The sequence below is a fragment of the Falco peregrinus genome, chromosome Z, assembly GCF_023634155.1.
Source record: "Falco peregrinus isolate bFalPer1 chromosome Z, bFalPer1.pri, whole genome shotgun sequence".
Lineage (NCBI taxonomy): Eukaryota > Metazoa > Chordata > Aves > Falconiformes > Falconidae > Falco > Falco peregrinus.
Genome location: NC_073739.1, coordinates 70,602,548 through 70,630,038, shown reverse-complemented (window position 1 = coordinate 70,630,038; position 27,491 = coordinate 70,602,548). Strand labels below are relative to the sequence as shown.

Genomic DNA, 27,491 nt, shown 5'->3' with positions numbered 1-27,491 from the left:
TTTGCTTGCCATGAAAAGTTGCTTTTATTTAGTGTCATTAGTTAACACCACTTGAGATACTACAGTTTTATATAACAGTGTAATGTCCATAAGTTTCTGCATTTCCAGTTTGCAACACATAAATTCATGGCTTCTTTTGCCTTACAGAAAGTGCAAGAGAGGTTTATATACAAGACTAATTGCATGACTGGGTGAATTTTTACTAAGGCTGTATCCAAGTTGACTTTCTTAGCTCTCCAGTTCAGCAGCTGCTTAGGCTTTTGATTTTACTGTTTCAAGTTTATACTTAGCATTAACAGAAAGACCTCTGACACATTAGCCACCATCACTGGCCAAGAACGTAAGTGTTACAGTCAGTTAAAGATCTGTTTGTAAAGAGGTTCTTTAGAAAGGCATTGTTTTCAAGAGATGGAGGACTACCTCACATTAACGGCACAGAGGTGGTACATTTGTTCACAAGGAATCTAGGCAGAGAGTGAAGCCATGATTGTCTTTTTGCTTTCTAACATACTGGAAATATGCCACACCTACACCATATGACAACTCAAACCAGGAAACATCAGGGACATTCACTGAAGTATATGCAAGAAGCCTATCTGCTTGTTCCATTTGTCTGCCAAGCCACCATAATAGAAAAGCGATGCTAGCAGATTTCCCTCTCTGAAAAAATCATATTAACACCGAGACAACAGTTACTTGTCCATTACTACCCCAATGTTCTGCAAGAAGTGTTTCAGCTTATCTGACAGTACAGTGTAAGCTTTAGTACTCAGGACTCCAGCAGTTCTGTTATAGACCCCACAGTTAGTCCCTTATTACACATTTATGGCAGAATGATACTTTACTATTAGTTAAATAGACAGGTATCAGGTGGTTTTTTTCCCCCACTCTCACAGAATTTGTCTTTGTGGCTCACAGACCAAGTCATAGGTCCAGTCACTACTTAGAACTGAGTAGTGTCCACTTAACTTCACAACTGGCTGCTGTTGTGATAACAGGCAACTGACCAAGTTGTTTAAGCTGTGGAGCTTTTACTACTAGTTCAGTTCCCCTATGTGACAGAAACACTTCCTCCCCAGGTACATTCAGTTCCTGTATTTTAGGACAGTAAGTGCTACAGAATTGTGAGGACTGTGTGAACAAGACACATGACTTGGTGCTTGTAAGACACATGACAAAACTTCTGTGGAAGCCTGCAAAGAACTAAAGTAAAGTTAACATCCACCAATTTGAATTTGGGTCTCCAGCATGAGTCTGAGTCCAACTGTCCATTTTCTTTGCCCTGAATTATCATCTTCACAGCATGTTCTCCAAGGGTTTGTGTTTCAGTCTACTTGGACATGTTTTAGATTATCATCATGGAACAGCAGCAGGAGTGGCAGACAGGAGAGTGAAACATGAAGAAAAATCACGTTGAGAAGAGGTCCAGTTAATCCATTCGTCCTTTGCTGGTTATGCCTAGTATGATGAAAAGTACTAGGGTTAGGATGGCTGTAAGTTAGGTTTTATTGCTTAAATTAACTTAAAGCCACTGAGAACAAAACCAAAGCAATAAATAGCACATTTGTCTTCTGTTAGAAGCCAGACAGTATTTCAGCAGAAGACTTCAGAGTTGTGGCAGAGAATGAAAATTGTTACTTTGACAGTTCATGTTGTCTAGTCAATTGTATGAAAGTTTGAGTTAGTTTGTAGTAACAAAAGCTCACTTGATCTGTTTTTACTCCAATTCACCCAGAGTACAAACCCACAATTATTGAGAAGACTAAACTTCAGAAAGCTGCATGGAGCACTGCATGCCACTCTCTAGAAGAGATGTCAGAAGGAATTTAGTCAAGCCCCTGAGTTTTGCAGCACACATTTACTCATTAACTTTCCTCAAGGAAAGGAAATCTAGTTCTATTGAGACCTTGAGTCTGCGGAAGACTAAAATATTTCTAAGAAAGTGAAGCTGGCTAGGCTTAGCCAGAATGCAGCTGTGTACAAGGCTCAGTAGGGGTACTCCAGCAGAAGAGTTCTAGGAACTGTTTGCTATACTTCAGAGGAGCATCAGAGTTAAGCTAGTATAGCTTTTAGCCAGCTCTTTACCAAAGGTTTTCTGATTCAGTTTCAGAGAATGAAGTAGGTTGTCTGATTAGACTTACCTGACCTATACAAATGGGTGGCCAAAAGGATCATCAAAAGGTCCAGAAGATGATTTCTGAGATTTCTTTTAAGAAAAGAGAGATCATAGGCTCTTAGGAAATATCCAAGTTTCACCAGCTTTACTCTACGTGGCTGTATCGGCTAGCTCCTGTTCCAAACATCTTCTGGAAAGAATGCTGCAGAGTCCTTCCTAAATACACAATAGCTGTACTGCTTTAACAAGAGAAAAGGGCTCTAAAGCCATGTGAATAGTTATACCTTGCTTCAGACCAGGGTCTTTCAGAAAAGCAATATGTGCTTACTGGACATTCATTTGGAGCTGAGCCAGCATTGTCATGATGAGATCTGTTTTAGCCAAGTGCTAGATATCTTAAGTCAGCATTCTGGAAGTAAGCCAGAGTTTCCACCAAGGGCTTCAAATACTGTGTCCCAAAGGGACTGACGTGGTTAAGCCACTTCCTTCCCCAGCAGGTACTGAACATGGGAGCGTCCCATCTGTTCAGCATGAGATGCACAGTCTACGTGCTCAGTCTGCTCCACAGGAAGGTAAGTGGAAGACTTCTGCAGCTACATTATTTTTACAGTCTCTTGTAGAAGCTCTCAATACTGAAGAACTTCTTGCTAGGGCTTGCGGCTTAGGGAACGGGTTGCAGACCCAAGCCAAATGGAATCATACTTTGTTAGCCTTCCTGCAACAAGTGCCCTCTGTTAGATTAAGTATTAGCCTCAGACATGCAAGTAGTTCTGTTCTGCAGCCTCTGAAGCCAGAGCTAAGCCAGTGCTCAAACACAAGCACACCTGCTAAGGAGAAAAAGTGTTTTGTTTTGGGTTTTTGGTTTGTTTTTTTTTTTTTTTTCTACTTACGGAGAAGGCACTGTCAGGCTTTATTTTAGCTTGACCTTCAAGCTGACCATGACCTGGCAGCACACTGGATCGGGGAACAGGCATTGGCAGTTCTAAGGAAAAGAAGCATACTGCTATAATCACAACAGCTTTATTAAGTACTCAGCTTTGCCTGTATAGCAATGCCAAAGCCCATCTAATTAGATACACACACACACCCCCCCAGTAGCTGCTTTGAGTGACCTCACAGTTTCATCTTTTGCTTGTCCCTCACTGCACTTAAGCTAGGTGGGACTTCTAACACTGTACAGACCTAGTTTACTTTATTCTAGTCGAGTAGTTCAGGCACCAGGTGTCAGTGTTTGGCCACTGACACTGGTCAATTCTGTAACGTTATTAGGGGAGACAGTCCTTCAACTCAGTTTCAGTAATGATTGGATGAATTTTTAGTTCTGTCAGAAGAACTATAGTGAAGAAGAAAATAGTGAACCCTGAGCAACTATCCAGGCAGAATTAAAAAAAAAGGAATTTTACCAGTCATTTTGGCAGACAGCCTCCTAGCTTCCATGTCACCATGATCTGTACTATCTTGAGAAATACCTAGCTTACTACAAAAATAATTGCTGAAAGCTCCAGAAGCACCTGAAAGGCTTTGCTGCTCTCCTCTCCTTGCTGGTACTGCAGGCAGCTTTGTCAGCTGGAGGTCTTTGAATATTTCCATGACATCCTTTGTCTCTTTATCACCAAGTGGATCCAGATGAATAAAAACATCACTCTCTTTCTTGGATAACTCCTTCTGAGGTGCAGTTCTAGGTGGTGGCTGAGGTAGGCTAACTGTTGACGACGTGGAGGGCAGTACAGATGACATCTGAGTAGGTAGTGTTGAAGATGGGAACATGCTACTCTGGAAAGGGTTTGCAGCACTGGATGGCTGCTCCCATGAACTAGATGTAACTTGCACTGACTGTGTCCAGAGACTGGACAGCTGAGGTACTGCTGGACCAGAAGATGCAGGCTGGCTCCAGCTTGGCTCTGCTTGAGTGCCAAAGGCAAGCGGCTGAGTAACTCCTGTAGGCTGAGCAGACTTCATAGACCCAGGAAAGACTGGTGCAGCCTGAGTGAAGGAAGGTGCAATCCATCGTGAAGTTACTGGCAAGCCACCTGGGGGGAGATTGTTATTATACAGCACTTCAGTGATCTGAGGACCTCAAGCAGGAGTGCATCAATTCCACTGAGGGTACCATCAAAACATTTTTTCATGTACTGTTTGCAAAAATCTGTTGAATTAAACTTAAAAATCAAGTCATTTTGGGTTGAGGGTGGGGGCAGGAGAAGGGGGATAACATTTTTTACTTTGCTCCATTTCAGTCCTGGAAGAACAGAATAGTGGTTGATGTAACAGAAGGAGGGACATACTTAGTCCTAGCACAGAAGTGACAGATGCATTTGCCATGTAGTTACTCCTGTGTAAGTGATAATTTTGACTTTGCAGCAGTGTTACTGTAGCCTCCCAATTGTGCCTGCCTCACTTGCACCTTGTGTACCTGAAGCAGCAATCTGCTGTCAAAGTTTAGGTAAAAAACCCTGTTCCAGTTAAGGATGCACAGTTTAGGCCTCTGTTCACAGGACTTAATAGTTTAGGGCAGACAGCACAAGGATTAAAGGGCATAGCACTACATGTGACATCAAGGAAAACCAGAACCCCTCTTTTGCTGTTAGCAGCTTAGACTGGAGCAAGACCTCCACTTTGTGAACTAACCTAAACCAGCCACTGAAGGTGTTTTGAAGAGGTTCACTGGACTAGTTGGCACAGCTCCTATTTGTGCCACTGAGGGAAAGCTAAATTTCTCTGTAGTCGGCTCAAAGGTGTCTGAGCTGAACAAGTCTTTTGGTGCAATCTAAAAAAAAAAAAAAAGCTTTGTGAGATGGCATAGCAGAACACATTATCATGACCAATACTCCCTAGTCCAGAGCTAAAAGCTTTTATTTCAGCTAGAGCAGAGGGTTTTCATATACCCTTTAGAGACCAAGCATAAGAGTTTTAAACTTCACCATTTTGTTCATGCTTATTGAGAAGCATAGCATTAAGCAGGCATATTATTAGTAGTCACAAGTCAACAGCAGAAGAATGTCTTGAAGTGACTGAATTATTTACTATCATAATGAGCTTCCCTCTGCCCCACACCCCTCTAAACATTCCTCTTCAGTCTGCAGTGACCCTTGTGGTCGTGGCAAGGTCAGCAATGTAGTTTTGCATCATTAGAGTCCAAGACAAATGCAGCTAACCCAGACCCACCCTGTGTCTAATCAGGCAAATTGCCGAGATTGCCCTCAGTAGGCAGGCACTGAGAAACTACACAGGTTTCTGTAAGCTAGTACCAGTACCTCATTGTTATGAAACCACAGGTTAGTGGGCATACAGCTATCATAACAGCTTCTGGCATCATATCAAGTGTCAATATACATAGCAGCATACTTACCAGACCTTTACAGAAGCATGGCAGCATTAAGGAAGAGAGCATATAATTTAGTGACCATAACTACTATGTATCATTCATGAATGTTAGAATATACCACGGCCACAGAGATGTTAGAGTAAGCATTGCAGGCAACAGAGACGTGTTGTGAAGCTATTTAGCCAGTTACACAGGATGAAGAAAGGGCTTCCTTCACCCAGCCTCTCCAAATAAGAGCATGCGTGTCACCATTAATTACTTGAACATTGTTCACCTTGACAGACCTCCTTCCTCTTCCTGGCTTGATACTTTGTGGTGGTGGGTTAATTGTAATAGACTCATGTGATACGAGCTGGATATTGTTTTCAGAATCCAGCTTTACTCCATTCTGCAGAGATACTCCTTTGGAAGAACCTTCCACAAATAGGTTTGATGGGGCTTTAAGGAAGCCATTCTGTTCTCTCTCTGGTACCCCATTTAGAGTTCTTGCTGCATTCAACTTACTCTCCAGTGGCCACTGGCTTGTTAGTGCTTCTTGTTTGCCAGTTCTACTAGAAATCTGGTCAAACTGTTTACCAAAGTAATCAATATCACCATTTGAAGCACTATTACCCACCGGTGTCGAGGTACTCAGACTTTCCTCCATCTGATCAGCAGATCTTAGAGTGTCAGGAGACAGCTGTGCAGACAGGTCATTTTGTTCAAAAGGATCATCACTGAAAGGGTCTGAACTAGGTGTGGGAAAGAAGCTGAGACTGGTAGATAAAGAAGAACTCTCAGAGAAGAAGATTGACTGTGGCTTTCGTTGTGGAGAAGAAGTTGTGATGGCATTCAGGAAGAAATCCTCTTGTGTAAAAATCTGTTTGGTCTCAATTTCAGAATTCAGATCCACTAACAGAATCTCTTTATCTTCCTATTTGTTCAGAAAGAAAAATAAAATTAGTTTTATGTAGGACTTGCTGCATAATCCACAAGCTCAAGGAAAACAGATGCAAAAGGAGAGATCCTAGCATCCAAAACTTTGAATACTTACTAGTGCAATGTAAACAGTGAAATTGCACTAAAGCTTCATCTTACAAGTCATTAAGGCAAACACTTCTGGCTGTGGTCAAGTGACAGCTACTTAGTTTTAGAAACTCAATGTTTAAAGCACCTGTTTTAAGATCCCTTAGATGAATATCAGACTTTTGTTCTACAGCCTAGAGACTGTAGAGTCATTAAGAACTAATTACACTGAGGCTTTCACTTGAGCCAAGAACCACTGTTTGAGTTCTACTCCTTTGTTTTGACAAGTTGCGAAATCACACTGCCTCAGTGTGACTTCAAGCTGCAGTCTCAGCTTCAGAGTAAGCTTGGAGAGCTATTTGCCAGTGGAAGATGTTAACATGCCATCTCTCCACCAAGCAGACAGTATAAGGGTAAGACCTGGTCACTAACTGGATTAACAGCACCAATTGTATCATGGCTGATGGTGGCTTACAGTGCCAGAATAAACTAGTAGGATTTTTGAAGTCACACCAAGCTATGACAGGGTTTATGCACACTTTTGTGGAGTTAGGTCACACCTTAAGCTACACTACTCATCTAGAATGGCCAGGAGTCCACACTGAGGGACTTACTTAAGGATTCACTTGTCCACAAAATGAGATCCAGCTTTAAAGTTCTTTAGCAGAGTTTCTCCAATAGCTCTTATACCAGCACATGCATGTACTGCTAGTACATACTTCTAAGATCTGACTAGAGAGGTGGGCCCATGCAAACCTCGTTAAGTTCAATAAGGCCAAATACAAAGTCCTGCACCTAGGTCAGGACAATCCCAAACACAGATACAGACTGGGTGATGAGTGAATTGAAAGCAGCCCTGCAGATAAGCACTTGGGGGAACTGGTGGGTGGAAAACTGAATATGAGCCAGCAGTATACACTCACAGCCCAGAAAAGCCAATCGCATCCTGGGATGTGCCAAAAGCAGCATGGTCAGCAGGTCGAGGAAGGTGATTCTCTCTGTCTAATTCACTCCGGTGAGACCCCACCTAGAGTACTGTGTTCAGCTTTGGGGCCTTAAACATAAGGTCACGGACCTGCCTGAGCAGGTCCAGAAGAGGGCCATGAACACTATCAAGGGCCTGAAGCACCTCCCCTATGAGGACAGGCTGAGAGTGTTGAGGTCGTTTAGCACAAGAGAAGGCTTGGGGGAGACCTTCTAGCAGCCTTCCAATACCTAAAGGGGGCCTACAGGAAAGCTGGAAAGGGACTTTTCACAAGGGCATGTAGTGACAGGACAAGGAGTAGTGCCTTTAAGTTGAAAAAGGGTAGATTTAGATTAGATGTTAGGAAGAAATTCTTGGCTGCGAGGGTGGTGACACACTGGCACAGGTTGCCCAGAGAAGCTGTGGATGCCCCATCCCTGGCAGTGTCCAAGGCCAGGCTGGATGGGGCTTTGAGCAACCTGGGCTAGTGGAAGGTGTCCCTGTCCATGGCAGGGGGGTTGGAACTAGATGGTCTTTAAGGTTGTTTCCAATCCAAATCATTCCATGACTGACAGTACAGTCTGTCATGCAGTTTCAAGTGAGCTCTGCTGGATAAGAACGACATTAGCTACTCTAGTTAGTAAGTAGGTACTATTATAGCCTTAAGACACTAGTACAGTGATGATAACTAGACAGATTCCTCCATGAAACCAGAACTAACAAAACCCCCAGATCTCATTACTAGGAATAAGTTTGTTGTCAAAGCAAGAGCCAAGATAGTCAAGATAGACTACTTACTGTGAGACTGCTCATATCAGGAGATGTTGACGTATCCTCAAACAAGTTCATCTTGTCAGCTCCCTTGAAATATTGAAAGAATTGGTATCTGTTAGAGCTATTGCAACAGCAAAAATCAAGCATTATGCAGCAGATCTACTGTAAACACTTCTGTAAATGCTGCATTTTCCACACCATGTGGAGACAGTTATAAACTCCTTAAGGGCATCCGATTACAGTTCTAAAATTAAACCTACCAGTTCTGTTTTGTCAGCTTGATCAGCTGGTAGTGGTTTACTACCATTCTGTAAAGGATTGATAACAGCATCAGCAATAATTAGGATATCAAGATTTGTCTTAAGCAAGGGTCTTGCAGGCTTCAAAGAGCAAGTGATGGAAAGAGGAAGTATGCAGATCACTACTCAGTATTAGTTCTGTAGGACCCTTTTACCCCCATTTCAATGAACCTGGGCATCTGACATTGCCTCTGTAATGTGTAAAGAAAGTCAAAGCTAGTTGTGTTTGCAACAGCATACCTGATGAAGTGAGGCTGAGTTTGAGTGACTTACCTCAGTCTTACTTGCTTCTTTCACTCTAAAGAAAAGAAGGGTTTTAGTACCTAGACATCATGCAGCATATCCAAAGCCTCTCACTTTGGAGAGCTTACCAGACCTAGGAGGTAATTAAACTGCTGATACAACTACCAACTAATAACTTCAAGTGATCCCAGACTTAGACTTCGGTGTAAAGTCTTAGAGCCTAAAAGCCAAGTCATAGCTGCAGCAAGCTTTATTTCTATGCAGACTAATGCAATTTCTATAATTTTACTCACCTTTTGGTTGTTTTCATCTTCCTTCTTCTTCATATTATAAATTAGTTGGAAAAGGTCCTTAAGATCCACAACTAGAGGCTCAGCCTGTAGAAGAATGTAGATTTTAGGCCATGGACTTCTACTGAAGCAAGCTGTGAGCAAGCCAGATTTTCCTAAATGATGTAACAGTAAGGTTGAGGTAACAGGAAAAGCAAGAGTTTAAAGAACTGCCTCCATACAAGACAGCTTATGTAGAATCCAATGGTAATGGGCCACAGCCAGCTTAGAACTGTTGTTAACTCTGCAGGGGAAGTGGCTGTATTTGCGCTAAGCCTACTGTGGTTTTGAAATCATGCTACAAGATTTTTAGCAAGTATGTGGCAAGTCCTAATCATGTGTCCTCAAAAAGGCAGTTTATCCAAGCTTTCTGGTAGTCTCATGAGATGAAAAATATTTTGCATCCGTCTGTTCTCTACCAACTCCAACACTGAACCTCAAGAAAGCTTCTACAGCTTTGTTTATTTTGAACAGGATTGTAAATATCATTCAGGTGAGATGATCTCTAAGGTCTTTTTCCAAGTCCAACCATTAATCCAGGACTGCCACGTCCATCAATAAATCATGTTGCTCAGCACTGCATCTATGTATTATTTTTTTTTAAACACCTCCGGGGATGGGAATTCCACCACCTCCCTGGGCAGCTGGTTCCAATGCTTGACAACCCTTTCAGTGAAGAAGTTTCTCCTCATGCCCAACCTAAACCTTCCTTGGATGAAAATAATAAATCAGCGAGGCAAGCAAAAAGCAAGTTTATCACCACCTCAAAAGCGTCAAGCATACACCAGCTTTAAGTGGTACCTGTATTAGAATGAAAATTTAGTCTGAATTAGAAACATACTGCATTTCATGCACATCCATTAAGAAGAATGTTTGAGTGGTTGCAGGTTCAGATACACCGACTTGGAACTTTTACTTGAGGCATATAGCACCTGTGTCAGTGTCTAGAGTAGGACAAATAGCCCCATTCAGACACTATCTTTGGCTCGAGCACAGAATCTGTTGAACTGATCTCACTGTTTACACCTGAGCATCACTCTCTCTTAATTAAGGGGTTTAGACATGCAACTGCAGGAAAAGCCATTTGAAGGGTTAAACTTTGAGGCAAACAGTACAGCTGCAGAGTCTAGAGCTGCAGAAGTCCTTACTTCTCAGCTAGACAAGCCTGTGTTAAAAACAACTAGCTGCAAGTCAAGAGCCATCTACAGCTTGGCTAAACTTACAGGATGTCAAGAAGCACCCCACAGTAAAAAGCTCCGAGAGAACAGACAACTCCAGAGTACACAGTGGGCTTTTGTACTTAACCTACCATTCCAGTGAAGCAGATACAACACAGGACTCTGGTTATTTAATAAAACAGGCTTAGGGGAGGGTGTTACAGCTGTTACTGAAGTAACATACCCCAACAAGGAGCCGCTCAGTCCCACCTATAGTGGGTCTGAAGTTGCCAACAGGTTCTCCCAGAGGACAGGCAGGGATGTGCATGAAGAAATTAGTAACTTTGAAGTCCTGGCTTGTCAAGTCATTATAGTGACTATAAAGACATTAACAACAAGCTTAATGATAAATATCTAAGTTAAGTTCAAGTCATTTAGGAAACTGCGTAATAGTAGTAATTCCAAGTAGCTTGTTTGCAGTACTGCTTATGTACAGATTCTCTTCAGAGAGATAAACCCTTCACACAGGATTTCTGCATGGGGGAAAAACCTGTCACACAAGGGTCAGAAACCTTCCCAGAAGTAACTCTAGGAGGACCAGACCTGCCACTCTCTGGCCCAAAACACACTACTGCAATTTAGTAAGTCTGTTTTCACTGCTGCACAACACAAAGCATCAGAAGAACTAGATTAGTTGGAGTTCTAACACCATTCTTGTTAATTCTGAGTAAGGCTCTGGCTATTTGACTCAAGAATCAGTATTCTCACTGACAGTAACAGGCTACTGCACAGGAAAGCCCATGTCAGAGGCTCTGTTCATCTCACTAATGACTTCCATGGTGCATGGACATGTTAAACAAGGTTAATCATAGTAAGCAAGGCTACTTGAGTCATTTTATTCTGAACTACAGAGAAGCTGAAAAAAGACAAAAGCCTTGGGTGATATAGTGAATTTCTACTGCTCTCCTCCAGGAGAAAAGTCTGTTTATCTGTGCTGGTATTCCACTATACCTCATAGGGCTACAGGCAAAACACTACATCCTTATCACATGTCAAGTGTTTACACAATAGCATTACTCATAGCAAGTGGAAAAGGATGTCTGATCCATACCTGTTGGGCTGTTTTTATGGCAAAAAATTGGTGTTGGCCTTCTCCTCCACATATATAGCCAAAGGCACGATTGTCTGTTACATCCCGAGCAATAAAGGAGATTTTGTTTACCGGATGCTCATGTTCTATGACCTAGAATTGGGGGAAAAGCAAACAAACCAAACTATTGGTTTACATTGCTGAAGACATAATAGCTGCTGTTCTCTGATTTAGAATGATTGGGACAGTTTGAAGGTTTCAGTTCAGATTCACATTTATTAGCCTTTGACTAACCACAATAGTATGTAGCTACCTTTGTAGCAGGAGGCTTCAGCATTACAACCCATTTCACAAGGCAATTTTTATATGTGGAAGGGTAGGGGACGTGATGCCATTAAGAAATTTAGTTCAGATTGGTCAAACTTCCAAGTGCCTCACTTGCTTTAAGAATCACATTAAGAGGACAAGTTGTATCTTACCCCAGTTTTCTCATCTATTATCTTGATACCACAGAGGGAGATGTTCACCCATATCTTCTGTTTGTGTTGACCCTGGGAACGGGCTGCCACTGCCATTTCCTAAAGAGGATGAATATCAAAGTATTGAGACTTCTGTTAGATTGATCTTTAACTTGTTTCCTTACATTTCTCATGAGCCCATGGCTGTGACTGTACTAGTGCTAATCTGGTTACTCCTATGTAACTGTACAGTTAAGAGCAGCGTCTTCCTGCAATATACACCTCACTAAGTTTGAAGTGGTACCTCAGAACTGTGTTGTATTTCCTCTGTATGTGCAAAAGCTTTAAAACTTCCTATCCTAGCTCACAAGACTCTTGCAGCATCTTTAACAGCTTTCCTGACCCGATTGAAGCTATGCATGTGTTCTGCATTCCAGAGGCAATCATCTTTGTTGCTGCAGGGTCTCATTTACTCTTTGGCTTATTTTTATCTCTTGGTGTCACTATTACCGCAGGATGCCAACTTGTGCTTTGAGGTCAGTATTAAATTCACGAGGTCAGAGTTCCCCACCCCTCCCTGCCATCCAAAACCCAAGCTCACTTTTTATGATCAAGTTTGTACCATTAGCAGCCATACCGGATGCCTAAATAAGACCAAAGAAGTGTTCCCAAGCTATTAGAGAAACGTTGTCCTTTCAGCAAGAGGTTGCAGCTTTAGAAGTAACATCTGTTTAGGATGGTGCTGTTATTACTATATTACCATTAAGCTGTATTTGAAGTTGTGCCAAATTGACTGATTTGCTTTCTGAAGGCTACCCAGAAGTTGTTCCTTACATGCCAGCTCAAGCCCTTACCTTCAGCTTCATCATTGATTCTTGACTCATTTTGTCTCCTCTTGCTTCTGGGACATCATCAAAGCCAATCAGTTTAGCTTTGTATCTTACACCATCACCTTTGAATCTGGCCAAAAGAGATTCATCTGTCTTTTGTAGCCCTGGAAACAAAGAAAAGGTGGGGTTTGTGTGTGTATTATTTTTTTTTTTTCATAAAGACAGAAACGATTATGTTGTGCCTTTTTCTTTTTGAAAAAAAATGACATGTATATACACACCATATAAGTACATACGAAACCTGTCCCTTGAGTGTAGCTAACTAATAACCTTTAGCCCTTCCAGTATGTGCATTGCAAGATAGTTATTCCTTTAAGGTCAGAGTGCTCTTGCAGAGTCTGGCCTCAGTTCAGAGTGGAGTTCAGTCAGTGCTTAATATCTGGGGACTTCAAAACAATTGCCTGCTGCATAAAGAAATATCTATAGGCAACAGCCAAGTAGATATAAGTTCCAAGCAAAGACACCTGGCAGAAATGGTACTCCCCATGGTCACACAAGATATTCGATAAGCCTTTCAGATGTCAGCTCCTAGTTCTGGTGTAGTCAGATCTATTTTTGGTGTGTAAGAGCCTCCTAGTTCCTGTACCAGGACCTTCTATCAACACCATCATTTCTACAATAAATCCTGGTATCCCCACACCTGTAGTCACTTGGTACTGTAGCTAATTTTCTATTTCTGCTGTTCCCACTTCTTAGAACTGCTTGCTTTTCCTCTCTGCATGTTCAATGTCCTTCAAGTGTGTACAGATGTATGTATTTCTGTATGAGGTAGTTAGATTTGATAGATTACATCATATAAATCTGTTATCTGATCTAGAATAATTCTCATGAAATTAGTTTTCTAGCTTCTCTGGACTAGAATCTGTATCTGTGTTCAGCATGCCACTCTCTGAAGAGATGGAGGAAGAGAGTTCAGGTTCAGACTGACAGCTATCTGGATGGTCCTGGGTTTGGTCACCTCCTCCAGAGGCTTTCAATTCTCTGGTATTTTGCAACTTGTCAGGCTCAGCAAATTAGTCATTAAACAAGTGGAAGTGAGAGCTTTAGAACTTAAAGCTAGAAAAAACAAAACCACCTTTCGAGCTAAAAGCCTACCTTCCAGTTAGAGTTATGTTTTTTACCAGCTTATTTATTCACTCTTCCAGTCAACTTGACACCACAGAGTTATTTTAACGAAGTTGTGAGAGTGATCTTAGTTTTAAACAGGTGCAAAAGATTAAGAACACTGATTAGAGAAGGTCTACAAGAAGTAAACATTTCTTACCTTTCTTTTTTTCTTTCTTCAAAGGTTGTGCTTTTGGTGAAGCTGGTTCCTCAGGCTGGCTGTTAATAGCAGCCGTTTCGGCTTCACTAGCCATGGTGATCAGATGATGGTCAGCTATGCTTGCTGTAGTTTTTAAAAAAGAAAAAAACCTATCAGTAGGCAGACATTTTACCCTGAAGGAGAAATCCTCTGATTAGACCTATTAGTCTAGTTTTGTTCTGCTGAACACTGAAGCCCGCTAATGTCTAGAAGTTTTAGTAATGACCACATAGAAAGTCTGACTTGCTGCCTATTTATCTCAGGCTACAGAAAGCATGAAGTTATGTCCACTAGGTGATAAACCCTCATCTCAGTAATACCTAATCAGTAGATCATGATGACCTACATCCACAGGTTGTAGTTGCATCACCCTGTTTTAATCTGTCAACCTTCAGCTTTTTACTCTGTAAAGCTATTTAAAGAACCTCCAATATTTTGCTCTATTCTCCTTCAGCACTTCATTTCTGTAGGAGGATAGGAGATATTGCAGGAAACTGGAAACTTTTGCTAGGATCTGTTCCAAATACCTATGAAGGTGACACCAGAACACCCAAAAGAAGCCACTAGATCATAACTCATGTTTCTGTAACTAGCAGAATGTTATACCACCCAACAGGTAAAAGCAAATAAATTCCTTAGGCTGCAGACAGTTCCGGTAAAAATCCAAAACAAAACCCAAAACTAGAACTCCACACTCTGCTCTTAACAGTAATCAAGTAACCTTAGATTTAAAAAAAAATAACCCTGCAAGTTCACAGAAACTATGGACTAATATGACTTAACTGTATGCCATGAGACCCTTTTGCCTCTGAGAAAAAAAATAATAATCTGCAATCACTACGTTTTATTCCTATACAGCTGAAGCATTCATTCACACTTATCGAACAGAGGCACTCATTGTCTTTATGGAGTTCTGAAGATTATCTGTACTGTCCTGGTTTTGGTGTATACCCAGCCAGAAAGAACCGAACATTCACATCTGCTACAGAAACTGTTGATGAATCTGCTGTCTAGGGTATTGCAGTGGCTTCAGTCAGTCCCTTGAATTTTGGGATGACAAAAGAAGCCAAGAGGTTGTTTAGATGATGAAGTTGCTGGGCTATCCTCTACTAGTAAGCTCCCCTATATCCAGGCAGGCAGGCACAGACCAGGACACCCGTTTTATCCAGCACACCATTTAAAACACACTATGTACCCAGATAGGAGCGCTGAAGCATTGCATATCCTCTAGCATTAGAGGCTTTAGTTCTCAAAAGCCTGTTCCTCATTTGCCTTGGTTACAGCTAATGTTTATCCATTACCCTGAAGTTGCATTCAGGGTTTTGCTCTTACTCCGGGCATCCTCTCTTTCCTCAATTCATTACCAAGTTCATAGCTACACACTGACTCATCCAGCTTGCCATTAACAGCGCAATGGATGTCAATACTTAACTGATTCTTAAGCCTAGGAAGAACACAGGTCTTAAGACAGAATTTTACCCTAAAGACCTCCATTTCCATTTAGCCAGGAAGGAGGCCTTTAGGGAAATAGCTGTTAATATAGCAAAGTTAGGTCTAGCTGTTTACCAGATTGTGAACTGCATTTAGCTTTGCTCAAATAAGTCAGAGATAAAAGTGCTCGTATGGGACAGATCTCTGGCAGCTATACCTATTCTCCTCCGTAAGGAACTTATTTGGCCACAGCTAGGAAACATTTGATGCAAGGGAATAAAGGTGTTGCTGTGAAAACTTCAAGTGGTTTTGAGTAGAAAAGGATGTTAGAGGATGAGTTTATATAGCAAGCCATGATTATTTGCAGTGATAACATTTCCTAAGAGTAGCTTGTGTGCCCATTCTGACAAAGGAGCAAAGGAAAAACTACAGCAGCCAACAGGGATTTTGCAGGATGCTTATAACAGTGGTAAAAAGGAGTGTGTCCATTTTACCAGCTTTATATGTGGTTTTCAATGAAGCCAACTGAATTCTACTCCAAAATTAGACTAGCTTGCCTGATGGTATAGTTTTGGATGGCAATAGTCTTTAGACTTAAGCGTAATGAGCATCTCCCTACATTTATCAAGTCCTTCAGAAACAGAGAAGACAGACAGAGTTAAGGCTGAATCATTAGTTAACCACCCACTCCCATCTGGAACGTTACTGTTTGGAAAACAGAAGAAAGACTTGGAGAAGACCAGACCTAAGACATGCTCTCTAGGAGCCAAGTCACATCTTTAGGACATTCTGCCCAGCTCCATGCTGGAAAGAAGAAACAACAACTTTGAAGCACCAAGCCCTGCCTGTCAGTGATCCCGCTCTCCCAATTTAATTGGTACAGCTACAGCCAGCTCTGGTGTTATACAGCCACAGTAAGTACCTCACTCTGAAGTAAAACTAAGAGGCAATAACAAGCAATTAATGTAGGGAGGACCAAATATGCACAAGTAAGACCTCACTCAGGCAACTGTAAAGTGGTAGAAATCCAGATGTGCAGTTGCCATCTTTAAACTCTAGTTGTCCCTCCATTATTGCCATCTGCCTCCATCCTATAGAAGCCAGGCCACTTACTAGCATAGGGCCAGACAGCACAAAATCCCAAGATGAAGGAAGATGGGCAGAGATACATTTAAATCTGGTAGAACCCTTGCAAATGCCCCCCATCTCACTGTGAAGAAGCCCATTCTCAGTGTTCGCAATGCAATTGGGAGAAGGTTAGTGAGGGTGTTCTGGCCAGTTTACAGGACAAACTCACCTATCTGAGGCTTGGTACAGCTCAGCTCACCTGGCAGGAGTTCACAGTACATTATCACACCTTTGAAGAATTCATTGTCTTTGGGAATCATATCCCTGGAGCAGGAGAATTATTTAAACTAGAATGCAAGGATAGTCAAAGGCTGCCTTTATACACATTCATAATGTTAATAACTACTTCTTGACATCATCGTTAAGCCACAAGACTAGCACAAGTTTGCCTTAGGCTTTACCTTAAGATTTTACCGGGATGGGGACCAGATTGTGTAGCTTGAGCTGGGAGTAATATATTTGGATTCTGTGCTTTAAATCTGAATTAAAGCTGTGCAAGGTCTTTCTTTCTCACACTTAAGTTTGGCTTACCTTAATGGAAAGTGCTAGTGTGCTCTACATGCAAGTGAAAAAAAAAAAAAAAAAAAAAAGAAGAGTTAAAATCCTCTGTTCACAGTTCTTGCCCTTGCATGGAGGCTAGCTTTCACTGTACTCAGTCCCTTAATATTTCCTTACTTAAACTGCAGGAGTAAGGCAACAAAAGACTAGACTGTTCTATTGCATTTGCACTCTGAGTTCATCTGAAGAGAGCCAGCCAGCAGTATGGCAGTGTTAGAGATGCATGTGCTTTTATGCAAGGACAGTCATGCCTTCAGTTATACTGACATAGTGAAGAACAAGATCACTTCCACATCAGCTATGCCAAGAGACTGTTAAGTGATGCCTTCTGAATCTTGCTATCAACACAGCTTACTCACTATGCAAGTGTATGGCCCATTTTAACTACTATGCTAAATGCACTATCTAAAAAAAAGCCTTAGACTTACTGTTATTTGTAGACTTACAGGCAGATTTATGGATGTTGCCACCCTGGGAAAAGTACCCCAGACTCCTGCCTGTATCGGCACATATACACCACATTTTGCTCACCCACTTTGCAATTTACTTCAGAAAGCGCCTGTTAAGAGACCACCGATAGATTTTTCCTCCTTTCCTATAGGGACAATCCTGTGAAGAGCGAGTACTGATCACTCTTCACGGAAAGGCCATGTCAGGCTCTCAACGCATAGGCCTCGAAGTATGACTTGTTACCTACTGCCTCAGGTCAGGCAACTCTCCATCCAAGCCTTGCACTCAGTTGCCACACATCTACCCTGGGAAAGTCAGTCTCTGGGCATACTGTACTCTTGCAGAGACTTCAGAGAAGACACCAAGGAGACCTATTGGTGGTGACAAGTCATCCTTGAAATGCCTGTTTCTTAGCAAGATGTTAAGCACATGCCAAAGAATTTTTTGAGCAACATCCAGCTTCCCTGAAGAGATGTTTTGGCAACTATCCTGTACTTGAGCAAGGGGTGGCAACATAGCAGCTACCCTTAGTGATTATGTTTTTGTCATGTGCATAGAGGGTTGAGAATTGTCATTATGGCTGCAGTATTTCAGGGGATTTAAAGAAACAGATATGCTTTTTCCCCTAAGCAGACAAATAGTTGCCTCAATGTTGATGAAGGCTTGTCTGCGGAGAGGTTAGGGACACTGAAAAAAAGTCAGGGGAAAAGCAGACAAATGAAACATCTGCTCAGCAGTCTAATACTTTGTCCTTTTCACAGCCTGTGCTCCCTCTTTGTCCCTTGATACTGCAAGTACATGATTCAGCTTAAAGAGTTATTGCATGTAAATATTAACCTCAAATTAAAATCTGAGAGGCCAGGAGAGGACAAGAGAAGCTTTTACTGCCAAGTGCAATATAGCCTCCAAGGATGAGGTAGTAACCGGAAACACAGCAATACTTCAAATGCTGACTGTGCTTCCAAGACAGGTTGTTCCTTGCCCATGCCTTCTGGAAGAGTTAGTCCAGTTCTTCTGGTTAGAAGGTTGTATCAGGACCTGCACAATGTATTCTTTGAAATATCTCTAGCCATCAGGTTCCTGACAGAAGAGCTGTTTTCAGAAGGCTGGTAAACAAGCTATCCACCTGAGTGAACTCAAGACTTCAGTTTTACAGGCTTGAGGAAATGGACTAAAGGTTAAACAGCAATACATACAGTGACCAGCAAGAGTCAAAGTTGTAAAGCCAGATACTTTTACTAATAATGGACTATCCTGACTAGCAGCATTCTACCCATATTAGAAGAATAATGCATTTGTGTGGGCTCCTGTATGACTGACTTACATTTGCATCTAACAAATCTCTGTGTGCATAACTATTAACATTTTCTGCCTAGCTCCTGCTACAGTGGTAGTGCCCCAAGTAGTCTTGAGAAGCACTAGGCATGCATTAATAAATCAGAAACACAGATGTGCTATTCAGACTTTTGCCTTTTAAACAGGGTCATTCATGCTGAGGAGTCAAATAAAATATCTTAAATGTTTTGTTTCATTACTAGAATACCCATTGCTCTAGCATCTGACAGTGTCTAAGAGTTCAAGTTGAATAAACCTTCTGTAACATGGCATAAGATTACTATAATTTAGATGGAAAATTCCAGCTGCTTGTTCTGATGCAAGCATTACCATTAGTTTGTTTCCTCTATTAAAACAATCAAATGTGTCTGTTAGGAACTAGCATAGCCAGTAACTAGTACATGTGAAAGATACTAGCCTTACCTAAAAGTAAGTTATACCTGATATGAATTGCTCACACTTACATACCTGCTTGAAGACAATGGTGGAAGAGAGTTCATGGACAGCTTGGGAACTGTTCCCCCCCAGTTTATGCCATGTCTGGAACACAAGAGCAGCATCACTTGCCAGAAAGATGACTAAATACAGGCTCTTATACTGCTAGGCCTAACACCTCTGTTAGTCTTGTAAGAGAAATAACTGAAAAGGATACTGACCTGCCTTACCTGCCATTCATGCAGTCAGTAAGGTCTAGACTAGCAATGCCCCTACCAGTTTCCCCTGCGATTCCTTGATCGCAGGGAAACAAAGACCAGCATTCTCAGCTTAAGTTCAAAAAGCCTCTTTAACTGTCCTGTTTAGGCTGTAGTTAGAAACATGATTTATGGTGAAGAGATCATTTGCTTGGTTTCATGGCCTCAGCTAAACCAGGCACTTGGCCTGTTGGACAGAATATTTTTAGATTAACAGTATTTTACTTTAGGGAGCTTCTTTCATGCAGCTTGCTTTAAGCCCTATTCGATGTTCTGTCCTCCCACCCATGAGATGGATCAATACTTTGCCAAGGTATTAAGATAGCCTTCTACTGCCAACAGGAATACCCTTTTGGAATAAGCTACAACTGTACTTAGACACCGCAGGATACAGCACGTAGTCCAGGTGTCTTCACCATACACAACCAGTAATGAGAAACAGGGAAGGGTAACATTCATCTGCTTAGTGGGATAGAATTGTGGTAACGGACACATCAGGGAATACCTCCCTCATGCCGGTTCTTCCCTCAGCACCATCTGCAAGGTAGATAAGATCTTGGTACCCTAGTCATCTCAGCTACTGACATTGGCACGTACCGTTGCTGGTGCAGGATCATGCCTGTGAAACTACGTAGACATCTTAACATTTCAGTCAATTTGCCAACTGCTATTTCATCAGTTGAACAGAACAGTCTGTTCTCATCATATCAGTGCATCAGTCTCCTCCGAGCTGTTCAGGTTTTAGCAAGAACATGGAAACACAAACTAAGTTCCTTAAAGCGTTTTCTGTACACTTGAATCACTGAAATCACAGCCAAGTGAACATCACTAAGTTAGCAGCTGGAACTGAACAGGTTGCTCAGTTCAAGTGGTGCAGCTGGACCAGGATGTTTTGCCATTGTACTGTGCTTTTGAGCACATAATTTCTGATGAGATAATTAGTTACTTCTCAGCACAGCTACCACAGTAGCTCTATGTTGGATTTTTCTTCCACTTGTCATGGAAATATATCCAGCTTTTGGAGGAATATTAGAACAGAGGGCTCAGGAGAAGTCATGACCAGTTTAAACAAGCTGTACCTGACTAACAACTTGGAATTATATAAATCAGCAAGTATTGCCCCCTGCTTAAAGAAAGAAAGTGAGATTCTTTTCATGAGCTAGTGCAATCTGGTTCCCTGAAGATTTAATCTTAAACTGAAGGGAACTCACACTGTCATAGTTTTTGTTTGACAGAGTTATTCTTCAGCTAGGAACTTCAGTGTCCAAAGGTAGTGTCCAGACACAGAGCTAGTCCATCTCAAATTATGATTTGTTTCAGGAATAACACAGCATCTTGCAACAAGTTTTGGCAGCAGCCTTTCTGATGTCTCTTCAGCGTTTAGTATTCCAACCTATTAGTTCATTTTGTAGGTTAAGAAACCCCCTTCACCCTCAGTACCAGCAACACCAGCATCTGAACTCCAGGTTCTTCTTCTAGGAAGAGACTGGTATTCCAGTATGCTCTTTCTTGATAGAGAGCTATTCAGTCGGTAACACAGGCTTATTATTAGATTATATACTTGAATTATCCACAAGAAGTTGCTTCATGTCTGTCTTCCAGAAAGACAGCATGCTTTGCAGCACGATAAGGGGCTGCTCCTCTATACTACTCTCCAGTTTCCAGTGCTGAAGCCTCAAATCAGTGGCTCCTGAGCCAGAGTTCAGTTGTCTGCTCTAGCTGTTGCTCAGGAAAGCATCACCTGCCTACTCACAGGATGAGGAATTTCAGGCCATGTGCCTACAGTGCATACCACTTGATCTTATGTCAATACTACTTGTTGAGGCTCACTGGATATACCAAACAACTTGGAAGCAAAGCAGTTGTTAATCAAGGTGGCTAATGTTTATTCAGATGCAAACTAGTTTGAACTAGACAACCCCAAACACTTCATTTCTAATTGTATCCCTAACACACTCCTGCTCAGAAGGACTATCTTATCTTCTTGCTAGTTACTATATCAAAGGACTCTTGCCAACAGCCATGCTTCTCTCTCCGTGCCTCAAAGCAGGAACTTAAGGCATACTGAAGTTGTTACCATAGGTTATTTCAGCTGCATGTTGTTAAACGTCCAGTGCTGGCAGTTACTTTTTTTTTTACAGTTTGGGTGTGTGCAAGCTGTACTAAGAGAGACTGTATGTTCTGCATAGCCTCTGCTGAACTGTAGGTGTTCTCTACCCGTTCACCAATGTATCTATATGAGCAATGGGATTCTGAGTGAATGCAGCAGCAGTACATCAACCTAAAACCATGTAGTCAGAGCCAAAGTGTCAAGTACTGCAGTTTGCTTACTGATGATCCCACAGGCAGCTAAAACCCCACCCTTAAACATTAATTTCATCAGTATTTCAAGAACCCTCCACGTAGCTCCCTACCACTGTGCCTCTCAACACATACACTGTTATAGCAGTTATTGTCAGAGTCACTCTGCACTCTCTCTTGTAACAGATGCAAGTTATGTTCATCATGTGCTATTAGAAGACTGATGAAAATTTGATTTGCACCTTAGGAGGGCAGACTCTTCTACAGTCATTTCAGTCCGCAGGTATTATGAAGTGCAATGCTAATACAAGGGTTACTCTATTAGTCATTACCAAAGGCCCCAGCTCTCCCTTGTATATGTAGTGAGAAAGGCAATGAAAACTAAACAAGACAATTCTATAAAGAGGTGGTACAAAAAGATCTATACATGAGAAAAAAAAAAAAAAGATTAACCGGGATTTTCAGAGCTCCACTGCAACTCCTTCAGCAGCTATCCTACCAAACAGCTAGTCAAGTTTCAGAGATGACTATTCTGCAGTTGCCTTGTTGGTAATTGCAGTTACACAGATTTGTGATGTACATTAAAGGAAGGCTACATTATTGCTCCTAAATCCAGACTCTAAAGTAAACATGACCAGACTCTCCCCAACTTTCCATCTCTTTGACAGTCTTGTTATCATATTATGGGGATGCCCCCATCCTTGCATGTTTTTGATGAACATGTGTCAGCCTTCCATCCTGCTCTGGAGTTTAACTTCCATCATCCAGGCTAGCAACTCTTTGCAGATAGATCTGCTACTCAAGCTACTAGAAAACTAGTTCTCACTCATGTGGTGACCTTTGTGCCCTCCCTTAAAGCAAAGATAACCCTGTTCTGAGAAAACGCTGAAGATGTCTGTAAGGTAGAAACACACATTAACAATACTAACACTACATACTTTGTGTTCCCCATTTGTCTTGTCCCATCCTAGGAAGGAAGTCTCGTCCATATACATTTTAGCCACAGGGCAGGTGTATGAGAGTTCTCATAAGAGGAGACTTGCTGTTCTGCAACACATCTTCATTTAGAGTTGAGTACACTTTGCTGGAGGAGCTAGTTCCTAGCTGACATTGTCATGAAGCCACCTAACAGTCAAGGTAAAGGTCTGTTATCCCAGACCAACTTGTTCTGTTCAAGTGATAACCCCCATCAAGTATTTCACTGGTCATCTTATTGCTTAAGGATGCAACATGAACTGACAAAGCAGCAGGAAATTCAGCTCCAAGGCCAACAGCCTGTCCTTGACTGGCCCCATAAAGCCTGAGCTTTGAGGTTTAAGGTTACATGCACCAGCTATGAAGCTTTATTAGAAGCTCTTAGGAAAAAATATTTAAAAATCCCACAGAGAGCTAGGAGTAAAAAAGATCTGGAGGCAGTTCAACTGAGATACTTCATCCTCAAAGCATATGCAAAGCATATCCTTTCAGAAAAGGGGAAACTGGAATGCTCTATGCCCCCATTAACAAGGGCTGACAAGAACCGAACAGGAGAAGGGGCTTTGTTCAGCACTCAGCTGCCCAGCTTGTATAAACAAGCTAATCCTGTTGAAACTAGTACCTCTTGTTTATTGACTAAGCCTGCCACTATGCTTCATCCAGCTTCTTTATAACCCAAGACCCTTGAACTGAGATACAGCCTCAAAATCAGTTTTTTAAAGTCAGTTTGTTTTGTCAGTTATGGTACTCAGACAACTTATTCTATTTGAGCCTTCCAACACAACCCCAAGTTGTATTTCTGTGGAGTCCATGCTGAAATAAAGGAGTAGTGGCTTATGGTTGGTTGTGTTTCACAGCAGAAGCTGGTTAAGACATCTTAGCACTACCCCTCCCCAGGAGGTACAGTCTTAATTCTACTGATAATCTCTTAGTCTCCATGCACGATCTAGGTTTTTCTCCAAAACCCTTGCAGATTACAGTTTACCTTCATACTATCTCTTCATCATTTCATAGATTGGTTTGGGTTGGAAGAGACCTTAAAGATCATCTAGTTCCAAAGACCCTGCCACAGGCAGGGACACCTTCCACTAGACCAGGTTGCCAAAAGCCCCATCCAGCCTGGCCTTGAACACTGCCAGGAATGGGACATCCACAGCTTCTCTGGGCAACCTGTGCCAGTGCCTCACCACCCTCACAGTCAAGAATTTCTTCCTAATATCAGTCTAAATTTACCTTCTTTCAGTTTAAACCCATTACGAGTTGTCATATTTGTTTTGACAGAATTCAGCCAACAAGCAGGATCTGCACCATCAGTAGTTTCCAGAATAAGCTGGCTTTCTCAGGATGTGGAATTTATTGCTTCATTGTCCAAGCAAATTAGTGTTTCTGTAGTGCTCACATATTGCTAGCCTTGCTGAATGAAGTCCACAAACATTCCCAAGAACTGGGTTAACCTACCAGCTCACACAAATGTCCTAGCATTGTAAAGTTCACCAGGAGAGAACATCAATAGGAAAGAAAAACCTGCAGGCTTGGAAGCAATGCTCAATTACTGCATAATACACACTTTCATTCACTTCATATCTCAAGCTATGTTTTTTATCCTAAACATCCTGTCCAGACAAAAGCCCTTGATACTAAACACATTTGCCTTCCCACAGAGACAAAAATCTAAGAGCTGTTTTTGCCAACCTTTGCATACGTTATATTCAACTATTTTAGAGTGCTTCTTTCTGTATCTGCTTATGAAGTAAAGGCCTTAAGCAAGGTGTCCACAGCAGCTACTGGTCTGCAGTGTCTGGTAATAGGGTTATGCAAGTACTTTAACAAGTAATACCCTTCTGAGTGAGACAGTGGCTTATGTGCTGCAGATATACAGATACTTCTAAATGTAGCAGAGGGCACATGTTAAGATGGATAACCCCTCCACAAAAGGAAACTGATGCTAGAGTTTTGGCATTTGGCCCATCCTTCCACACGAGGGTGCTCAGTCAATAGCTTTTTGTGAAGTAAGAGCACAAGAGATGAGAAATATTGTAAGTCTCAGGACTATCAGCATAGTGCTTTGCCATTCTCCTAGTCTCTTGTCTACAGTGAGAAGCATGCAGGATGCTGTGAGATTTCCCCTCAGCAGAGCCATCTCTTTTAATTTAGGAACTGGAGAACCTGGCATTCATGGCACTTTACCCTGAGCCTTCCTATACTCCAAGTTATGGGGTTTGCTAGTTAAGCCTCTGTTCTGAGGATTCACCTGACACGCATTTAGCACTCACCTCCTAAACATTTCTACCACTTGGTTCCTCTCCAAATGCAAACTCTAGTGAGTTACTATTAATGGAAATTTCTACTTGAGACTTGACCACATCCTCAGACCATTCAGGGAATTTTGGAAACCAAATTATGCCTCAGGAACCATTGTGTTGGATGCAACTGCAGTGATTCTTTGATGTCTCCCTCAGGCAATCCCCTTCTCTGCTGAAAAGATTTTCTTTGGGTTCTGATTTGCCTCTCCAACTAGCCACCTACTACCTCACCCACCTACTGAAAGGTGATCTGGAGACTGCTAGCATTATAGCTAACAGGTCACTACCAGACACAAGGACATATTTTCAATTTACCAGTGCCTGGTATTTCTTCAAAGCCAGCTAGAATACATAGTTTCATACTTACTTTTCTCTAATTGAATCTGCATCTCTATTTTGCCAATCTGCACAGATGTTCCCATCCCTAATCATATCTATGCCCATTTCTTAGCATAGAATAGGCAAATCTAACCCTATATGCTCTCAGATTTGCTCCATTTTGGGCAGCATTGTTTATGGGAGTTACAGAAGACTTCTTAGGCAACAATGTGGCCTTTTAAGGCAAACTACCTTCATTAAAAGATCAGGTTAGCTCTACCTTACCAGTGGATTTGCATGCTTCCCTGCTAAGTGCTCAAGAAACCAGCCTCAGCATATCTGAGGAGTAAAAGCCCTCCAACAGTGAAGTCCAGCTGTATCAGCAACACCTGCATCTATCGTACTGCTCAGAGCAAGGCACTAGTACAGTCGTAAGTGTCAGGATATGATGATCATTAGACTGAGTCTCACCAGCTCAGATGTCAGGTTTCTCTGACAAAGTAGAAGACTCATTCCAGTTAGAGATGTCCAGGACTAACTACACCCATCTCCCACAGAGAGAAGCAGCATCAAGACATTCACCAGCAGACAGAGAGGGGTGCCCAGCAAGGATGCTCCATCTAAAACCAAAACAACCCCCAACCCTGCTTCGCAGGAGCCTAAGCCTTTCCATCCTCTCAGCTACCAGAGATATTCCTTCATATCAGTTATTTCGGTGAAATTTGGCCATTACATATTTTTTTTCCTTAATTCCCTACCCCCAACGACAAACCCGAAAACGAGCATTTATTGTGCTTTGCACTCGAGCCTCCCCAGGGTGCCGGCGGCTCCCACCCCGCCGCAGCCGGGACACGGCGCCCCGCCGCCCCCGCGGCAAGGCCGAGACCCCCCCCTGCGGGGCCCGGGCCGCCCCAGCCGCCCCAGGGCAGCGCCGCGACCCGTCCGGCCTCCAGCGGCCAAGCGCGGCCCCGCCAGCGCCGCTCGCCCGCGGGGCACGGCAGCGGCCGAGTCCAGCCGAGCCGCGGCCCGGCCGGGGCGGGGCGGGGGGGGACCCCTCCCACAGCACCCCACCTTTGTCGCCCCCACCACTGGCACCGGCTGCCGCCGCCCCGGCAGAAGAGCCCCCCATGCCCCGGTAACGCCCGCTGTCCCCCCGGGGGCTTCGCCGCGGCCGAGCCCCGCGGGCAAAGCTACTTACAGACAAGAGCCGTAGAGCCCTGTGCATGATCTGCTGGAACCACGGCCTAGCTGGAGCCGGGGGCCCGCTTAAATACTCGGTTGTACTCTCGCCTTCGGATTAGTTAGCCACTCACAGCGAGAGATACGGTTTTAATCAGATGCTGGCAGATGAGAGCTACCCAGGAATGCGCCGTGATGTTTTTGCTGCTTGGCCTTGGCTACTCCTCCTCAACGAGTTGCTGCTCACAAGCTTTAACCCCTTGCGAGCCGCCGCTTGAGCCCCCGCGGCGGGGGCGGGGGGCAGGGGCGCGGGCCGCCCCTCTCTGCAGGGGGTGGGGGCCCCCGGAGGGCACCGGGAGGGGCCGCGGTCTGCGGCGCACGGGTATTACAGCTCCCGAGGCAGCAACGGGCCCGGAGCGCGCTGCTAGAAAACGGGTCCCCACACCCCGTCTGCATAAACGTGGGTGCGGTGATGCTGTTCAAAAATCCAAGTCCAAAACAACCACTTCCCCTCCCCAACCGCCACCCCAAAAGCGACCAAAACCAAAATACTACCCTCGCCCCTCGCCCCAAATCTGTGGGTAGCTGAACCAAAATACTGGGTCAGTGCAGTTCAGTTTCTGGGTCACATCCAGATCTGACCTTTGTACTTCCCACTCATCTTTTTTCAAACACCTATCCATGTTGTGTTTCCCAGCACAGTACAGCTGTTTTACAAGTTGCATGAAAGAGCCTCTGATAAAAAAAAAATCACACTTTTGTCCTTCCTAGCGGAACTTAACTTTTTCTCAAGGCTGTACGCTTCGCCAAACATTGACTTTCTCAAAACAGTGCTAAATTTTTCTGTTCAAAACAGTGATATTGCCCT

The 27,491-nt window shown here is 42.8% G+C and overlaps 1 protein-coding gene across 3 annotated transcripts; it reads right to left on the bottom strand.

Annotated features, from left to right (window-relative positions):
• DAB2 (DAB adaptor protein 2) lies at positions 1-27,039 on the bottom strand. Of its 3 annotated transcripts, none has more exons than XM_055791332.1 (13): positions 26,643-27,039; positions 13,915-14,037; positions 12,615-12,754; positions 11,782-11,880; positions 11,324-11,455; positions 9,020-9,103; positions 8,209-8,271; positions 6,058-6,354; positions 4,745-4,883; positions 3,520-4,146; positions 3,007-3,098; positions 2,142-2,197; positions 1-1,458 (listed from the first exon to the last, which is right to left on the bottom strand). In XM_055791332.1, the coding sequence occupies exons 2-12, from the start codon at positions 14,006-14,008 to the stop codon at positions 2,147-2,149; spliced, it is 1,818 nt and encodes a 605-aa protein (XP_055647307.1). In that variant the 5' UTR covers positions 14,009-14,037; positions 26,643-27,039; the 3' UTR covers positions 1-1,458; positions 2,142-2,146. The 3 variants fall into 3 exon arrangements, with proteins under 3 accessions (XP_055647307.1, XP_055647306.1, XP_027647868.1); XM_055791331.1 differs by having other exon boundaries at positions 5,716-6,354; positions 26,643-27,038; XM_027792067.2 differs by having other exon boundaries at positions 3,628-4,146; positions 5,716-6,354; positions 26,643-27,025.
• Between the last annotated feature and the right edge of the window lie 452 nt (positions 27,040-27,491).